The 7,783-nt window shown below is 42.4% G+C and overlaps 1 protein-coding gene across 3 annotated transcripts in view; it reads left to right on the top strand.

Annotated features, from left to right (window-relative positions):
* CIT (citron rho-interacting serine/threonine kinase) overlaps positions 1 to 7,783 on the top strand; it is a 308,696-nt gene that overhangs the window by 159,065 nt on the left and 141,848 nt on the right. For all 3 annotated transcript variants that reach the window (XM_045296872.1, XM_004709562.2, XM_045296871.1), the window contains exons 9-10: positions 2,615 to 2,818; positions 6,122 to 6,275. In XM_045296872.1, coding sequence (XP_045152807.1) covers positions 2,615 to 2,818; positions 6,122 to 6,275 — 358 coding nt within the window. The remainder of the gene's footprint in view (positions 1 to 2,614; positions 2,819 to 6,121; positions 6,276 to 7,783) is intronic.

Genomic DNA, 7,783 nt, shown 5'->3' with positions numbered 1-7,783 from the left:
GTGCACTGCAGGAAGGCTGATCACCGGCTGCACCTTTCACTTTTAATTTGATCCAGAGCAGATGGCTGAATCCCAACCAGAGGAGACTGAAAGCATGGTGCAAAATCCTTACCGAAACACGTACATTACAGGTGGAACAGCTTCCATGTGCTTGTAGGTCCAAACTAATGGAAGTGTAGTGGTCATTAATTGTCATTAAGAACCTTTGTTTATTGCAACTATCTACTCTAAAAGGCAATGTACAAAGAACAAGCTAGGGAGCATTTGCCCTTTTTATAGCTTTCTAATACAAATTAGTAGTCAAATTTAGAAAATGAGGAAATAATTGAACTTAAATGTGCCTAATCACTTATCTGTTATAGGGCAAGCATTTGTAGGAGAGCTGCCTCTCTCTGTGATTCATAAATCATGCGTTTGAACATGAAGCCCGTGACAGTTTGTACTGTTTGGTTCGTACCTGACCCATCAAGTTCCCATGGACTCTTTGATTGTGAACCAGTGGCCATGCATTGCTGCAAACAAGGATGTCTTCTAAGTATTCCTAAACAGTCTCGTGTGGCCATAACGTAAAACCTAACACATGCAAATGGTGCATAGTTCATGATTGTGGTTTCGGACCTCTGAGCTCACGAGGCGTAAACTCACTTAAATGTACTGTCATCGAGCGGTTTCTGACTCTCAAGGACCTGGGAGGACCAGAGAGAAGCGCCCCTGTGGGTTTCTGAAACCAGAACTGCTTACAAGAGCAGGAAACTTTGTCTTTCTCCTGAGGGACAGCTGGTGGCTTTCATCTGCTGTCTTCGTGCTCCGTGGCCTAATCCGTAGCCTTCACCACCAGGGCCCCTCTGTGAGGAGTAAAGGGTTAGAGTCCAATCAGCAATACAGCAGCATTCCCTTGTCTAGTCAAACCAAGATTTTACAGTTTTTCACCTTTTGCATTGTCAATTAAAACACTCCAAAAAAACAACAACAACACAAAACCCATTTCTGTGTTCATTGTGAGTATTGAGGATTTTTTTTCTTTTTACACCAAAACTCTGTTAAGGACTTACTAACTGACACATGCAGTAAAGGATAGAGGTCTTGGCTCAGACTTTTTAACACTCAAGCTTCCCCTTGAGTTGAATTACTTTTCGCTCCGTAGGTCTGCCTTACACGATTTCCCCACGGTGCCCCTGCTTTTCTCTTTCAACACCAGCTACCTCTTGGGCAGCGTGACTTGGCTTGGCTTTCTTACATGGCATTCCTAAGTGGCAGCCCTGTTCTGTGAGGGTCCCTTTCCTGACTCGAAATCCTGATGCCCATAAAAGAGTGCATGGTTTCAGAAGAAATAATATTGCACTGCGTTTGGGGCTTAGAGTTTGCAAAAGGTTGTGTTAGAGTAGTGCGGGCCTTAGAAAGAGGTGGAGCGAGAAGGAACAGAAAGACTGGGTTTGTTCTCTATAAGGAGGATGTTTTGGGACAGCAGGATGGATAGAATCAAAGTTATTGGCTAGAAGAGTGTGGTCTTCCTGACCCGGGAAAGAAGATCTCATATTGCACTATCAATTCACTTTCTTCTCAGACCTCAAAGCCAAGCACATTTGCTCTCTTGATCCAAAGCCAGCCTTGAATATGTTGGGCCTGCCCATGACAATCTCTCAGCTCACTTAGCGACACTTAACACCCTTTAGTAGACAGTATATTCTTTTGCACACTGACCTACAAACCTGAGAGAAGTCCATTTACGGGGTAGTGTAACTGGCCCGTGATCAGCACAGGATGTGACTAGCATAAGGCCTTCTTTTTCTGTTTTGGTGGGGTAAACACTTAGAGGGGTGATCCCCTTAGACTTCTGACTTTATTGTTCAGTTAAAAAAAAATGTCAATCTACTAGGTTGCCCAGGAAGAATGGGGATGGGATGAGGGAGACAACCTCTGTTATCAGCATCATTTCAAGAAACACAGGACATTAACACTAAAGTAGAAGGACAAATTCCTAGGTAAGACAGGGCTTTAAAAGAATGCATTTAGCTTTAAAAAGGTCTCCTCGGTTCCCTAGAACTGCAGAACCCTGGGTTTCTGAACAGTGGGGAGGGATCACAAGAACAGTGAGGAAAATGAACTCATTAACATTAGCTGTTGGCGGAAGTGCTTTATCATGTCTTGCCCTGTGGGTGGGCCAGTTAAGTAGGAATGTTGATTCTAAATGCAGCTTTCCAAAATTTTTAACTGACAATAAGATGCATTAATGGAAGATTGATCATATAGATTCACCTTTAGAGTTTATTATCTTACTGTTCTCCAAAGTAGGAGGCCTTTGATCATATCAGAAACTTGTACTGGGTGTATATATATATATATATCTCCAACTCTGGTTTGTGCCATCAAAGCGTGATATCATCAGCCACTCTTGCCCCTTTGCCTGTGGTTTCTACCATGTGCTGGTTTATTTTTATGTTTTGGGCTAGTAAATTGTTTGCATTTCCTGGCGGTGTGTCACTTGAAGGAAGGTTAAGTGCCGGAGAGAATAGTAATCAGTGGCAAATCAGCTTCTATCTGAAGTGTGCTAGTTAGCAATCTACTTGAGGATAATTGAAAGTTTGCTACAATCACGTTGTTTATGGGTTTCTAGGTGAATGCTAAACTCCCAATTGGGACCCCCGATTACATGGCCCCAGAGGTGCTGACCGTGATGAATGGAGACGGGAAAGGAGTCTATGGCCCGGAGTGCGACTGGTGGTCTGTGGGAGTGATTGCCTACGAGATGATTTATGGGCGAACCCCATTCACTGAGGGGACCTCGGCCAGAACGTTCAGTAACATCATGAATTTCCAGGTAACCAACCATTGGTTGATGTTGAAGTAACGCTGAAAAACATCTTTTAAAAATTATACTTGTGAAAGTTCATAAGCCAGTAGTACTGAATAATCACAACAAGTAAGTATATTGTATATAGCAATTAGAAGGATTAGAAAAAGACTCATTGGGAATCCAGGACAGATGACACCTTCAGGACCAGTGGTGAGAATGGCGATACTGGGAGGGTGTAGGGAAGGTGAGGTAGAAAGGGGGAACTGATTACAAGGATCTGCATATAACCTCCTCCCTGGGGGATGGACAACAGAAAAGGGGGTGAAGGGATTCGTCAGACAGTGTAAGATATGAAAAAAAACCCAACATTATCAAGGGTTCATGAGGGAGGGGCCAGCGGCGAGGGAGGGGGGAAAATGAGAAGCTGATATTAAGGGCTCAAGTAGAAAGCAAATATTTTGAGAATGATGATGGCAATGAATGATGAGGGCAAATGCGCTTTACACCATTTATGTATGTATGGATTGTGATAAGAGTTGTATGAGCCCCCAATAAAATGATTAAAAAAAAAAAGAAGACTCATTAACAACATCCAGTATGCAGATGACACAACTCTGCCAGGTGAAAGTCACGAGGACTTGATGCGTTTACTGATGATAAAAGACTACGAGCTTCAGGGTAGATTACATTTCAACATAAAACGAAAATTGTCTCAACCAGACCAAAAGATAACACGATACATGGAGAACAGACCCAAGTTCTCAAGAATTTTGCGTGGATCCACAATCCATGCCCATGGAAGCCTCAGGCAAGAAATCAAATAACATTGCACTGGGCACATCTGCTGCCGAAGACCTCTCGAACGTGTTCAAAAGAAAAGACAGCACTTTGAGGACAATCGTGTCGCTTACCCAACTGTGATCGTTTCAGGTATCTTCCATGTATCCGAAAACCGGGAAATCAGAACAGCAGGAAAAGGATGCCTTTGACTTACCAGCATGGTGGAGAGTACTGACTACGCCACAGACTGCCAGGCTGGTGCAGGGGAAGGGCAGGAAAAAAGAGGAAGGCCCTCACCGAGATGGATTGACACAGTGGTCGCATCAGTGGGCATAGCAACAATTGTGAGGGTGGCACAGGACCGGGCAGTGTTTCGTTCCATTGTGCATGGGGTCCCTATGGGTCAGAGCCGCCTCGATGGCATCTAACAACAACAGGCTGCCGGAAGAATGAACAACTTTATTCTGAGAGGCAAGGATGACGAGGCTTTGTTTCATGCACTTTGTATGTTATCTTGGGGCACCGCTCCCCAGAGAAGGCTATCATATTGGCAAGATCGAGTGTCAAGATCGAGGGAGATGGGCTGACACGATGGCTGCAACAGTCACTTCAAACATAGGAATGATTTGTGAGGATGATGCAGGACTAGGCAATGTTGTGTTCCCTCATGCATGGGTTGCTATGGGTTGGAAACGACAACATCTTTGTGCCAAAACTTTTCTAAGCACTCGGTCGATTGCGTTTCATTGGAACCCAGCTTCCATTACCATAATTGTACTTGTGATACTACGCCTGTTTTGTGCAGCACTAAAAAGAATTACTACCAATTAATCTGTAATGTACTGATTAGAAAATGCATCTTACTATTAAAAGCTGTTCAGTTAATAAATATGAGTCTCAGAATTGAGGAAATGTAATTTATTAGCTCGGTTAATTGTGAAACCCATAGTAGGTATTACTGTTTTCATTTTGCTTATGTGGAAACCAAGGTAATGCGTGATTGAAATACCTTTCCCAAAATAGTAACAGTTTTAGTCTGGCTTTTCACTGTACTGCTGCTTAGGACTACCTATTGAATATGATAGTAAACTTAAGTGAGGAAATGGATTAGATATATTGTAATTATCTTTCTGCATAGTAGTAGACTTAAAACTATTTCCTAATGTATTTTTATCTATATTAAATTTATTTCTTAAGACTATAACATGCATTTTCATCTTTCTAGAATGACATACATGTCATAATGTGACATATATGTATATGAAAATGTAGCGAATTCTTTTAAGAGCCTTGGTGGTGCTGTGAGTTAGGCAGTGGGCTGGGAACAGTAAGGTCAGTGGTTCAAACCCACCAGTCACTTCTTTGGAGAAAGATGAGGCCGTCGGCTCTTGGTAAAGATTTACAGTTTCAGAAAGTCTGGAGGATCTCTATGAATTGGAATTACTTAGATGGGTATGAGCTTTTAAACATTTTTTGGTTTTGAATTATTAATTACTCTGGACCTTGCTTCTAAATTAAAGTTTCCCTTTAAATGACCCTGGGCGGTGGTGCCGGTGGTGGTTGTGCTGCTAATCTTTTGCCTTCGGTTTAAGTCATTCATTGAATAAAGATGTATTGAGGTACTCTTTTAAGAATTACAAATATGAGATCTAATGACCACAGCAACTTGAAAGGTTAGTTAGGAAACTTAGGAGGCAGTGCGTTTTTGCTCCTGGAGAAGGAGTGCTTTGGGAAAGGACAGTGAGAATAGCGCACAGCTTCAAGAAGGTAGTCCACGTCTTGAGAGTGTCCAGGTTGTTGGTAGATGCCGGTGAGTTGGTTCCGACTCATCGCCACTCTCCGCACAACAGAATGAAACACTCCCTGGTTCTGTACTATCCTCAAAATTACTGCTGTGTTTGAGCCCATTGTCCAGTCTCTGTCACTGTGTCAGTCCATCTAGTCGAAGGTCTTCTTCCTTCTGTTAAATCTGTATATGTTCTGTTGTGTATATTTTTAACAGCAACAACAACAAAATTGTATTTGGCACCTAGTCTGTACCAGGTTCCATTAGGTCCCAGGGCTTGCAGTAAGGCTAGGGTTCTCTCTTACTTTCCTTCCCCTTCCTCACAAGTAAATCCCAGTGTACAGTATGATGTGCTCCTATAGAGGCGAGAGAAGCATGTGGAAGGGAGTGATGGGGAAGAAGATCTAGCCAGGGAAGGAAGGGTGGGGGCCTGGGGTGGGGAGGTTGGTCCAGGCAGAGAACACTGTCCAAGGAGCTTTAAATAGCCCATCATTGTTGGGATGGGGCTAGATGAGACTGGAGAGAGGAGCAAGGGTTGAGAAGGGTATTGAACCCCTGCGAAGGAGCTTGTCTATTGCTGTTAAAAGACCATCTATTTTAGGAAAATGCTTTTGGTCCAAAGTTAAGAGGGCACAAACTTTCCTTCCTTTGAAAAAAAAACACAAACTTTCATGGATGAAAGTGGTGTCTTAACTTTGAGACATGAGGAGGCTGAATCATTGCTCTAAGGAAATAATTATTTTATTTTATTTTTGGGACAGCGATTTTTGAAGTTTCCGGACGACCCCAAAGTTAGCAATGAATGTCTTGATCTGCTTCAAAGTTTATTGTGTGGGCAGAAAGAAAGACTGAATTTCGAGGACCTTTGTTGCCATTCTTTCTTTGCGAAAATTGACTGGAAGAACATTCGTAACTGTAAGTAGAGCCATGTTCCTCAAATTTGGGTGTTGAGGTTAGGATATTCTGACAGTGATTTGAAATTTTTCTGTCCCAAAGACGCTCCTATAAATTGCTTAAGGTCAGGGTTTGGGAATAGAAAAGCTGCAAACATAGCTGACTTGGAGTAATAATTCTGCTTTAAAAATGCTTGCACAGAACAGAGCCATTCATCAAACTCCACGTTTACAGGGCCTTCAACTGGCCCATTCATCCAGCTCCACGTTTACAGGGCTTTCAGAATGCGAGCAGGCTTCCAAAAGTTTACGGATGAGTGGAATTGAACGAGAATGTAATTCATTTCAAGACCCTTTGAAGCCCCCTTGAATGGTTCCCAAGTTAAATTTCAAGCATGGGTTGATGGAGTTGACAACCATCCCTAGGTTTCTTAGTTTCCTAGTCTTAGAATAACAATAACAGCGATAAAATTAAATTTGATAGGCGGTGGGGGGTAGGATGGCTTTAAAGAACAGACATTAATTGTCTAACAATTCAGGGGGCTAGTGCCCAAATTCAGGGTGTAGGCCCTGAGGGCAGACCATTTATCTCTGTCAGCTTCCAGTAGCTGCCAATATCTTGGGGCTTATAGACATTGTTTCCTGGTCTGTGTCTCTCTGTCTACTCTTCCTTCAAAGGTACATTTCAGAAGGGATTAGATTTAGGACCCATCCTACCCTCTAGGGAATTCCTTAGCATAACAAAAGAAAAAATATTTGACTTTTATTGGTACTTCATCCATAGATCATATAATTCAATAATTCAATCTATCAAGAAGAGTTGTACAATCATCACCACAATCAAATTTTCTTCTTCCTTGTACTCATTGTTATTCATGTAATTAATTTTTTCAATTGTGACCAAAATATACATGTGTTAGTCTGGGTAGACCAGAGAAACAAATTCATGGACACTCATGTGTATAGGAAAAAGCTTTATATAAAGAGTAAATGTACATTAAGAAAACATCCCAGCCCAGTCCAGATGAAGTCCATAAGTCCAATAAATAGCCCGTGTGCCCAGTACCAGTCTGTAAATTCCTCTTCAGACTCACGCAACACTTGCAATGATGCCAAGTGAAGGCATATTACTGACCCAGTGGGTGGAAAGTCTTGTGGATCCAGTGCCAGTGGAAGCATCTTAGTGATGGCAGGGATCTCCACGTGGCTTCTCCAGCTCCAAGGCTCTGGCCCCCATCAGTATATCTCCATGTGGCTTGTCAACAGGAATGTCTCGCAGGGAGTGTTTCCTACCTCCAGCTAGCTATTTATCTCCTTAGCGCCTCCAAATGAGGTCATCAAGCTGCCACCTTAGTAACGGGCTAGACTCCACCTCTCCACAAGTTGACACCAGAGTATGTAACCACCACAATACACAAACAGCAAAATTTCGTCAATTCAACAACTTTTTTTTAATCATTTTATTGGGGGCTCGTACAGTTCTTACCACAATTCATATATGCATCTATTGGGTCAAGCACATTTGTACAT

The sequence above is a fragment of the Echinops telfairi genome, unplaced genomic scaffold (genome assembly GCF_000313985.2).
Source record: "Echinops telfairi isolate 266 unplaced genomic scaffold, ASM31398v2 ScPeMD7_7412;HRSCAF=8450, whole genome shotgun sequence".
NCBI classification, from domain to species: Eukaryota; Metazoa; Chordata; class Mammalia; order Afrosoricida; family Tenrecidae; genus Echinops; species Echinops telfairi.
Note: the sequence above shows the minus strand (reverse complement) of the source record. Positions and strands in the feature narration are given on the sequence as shown.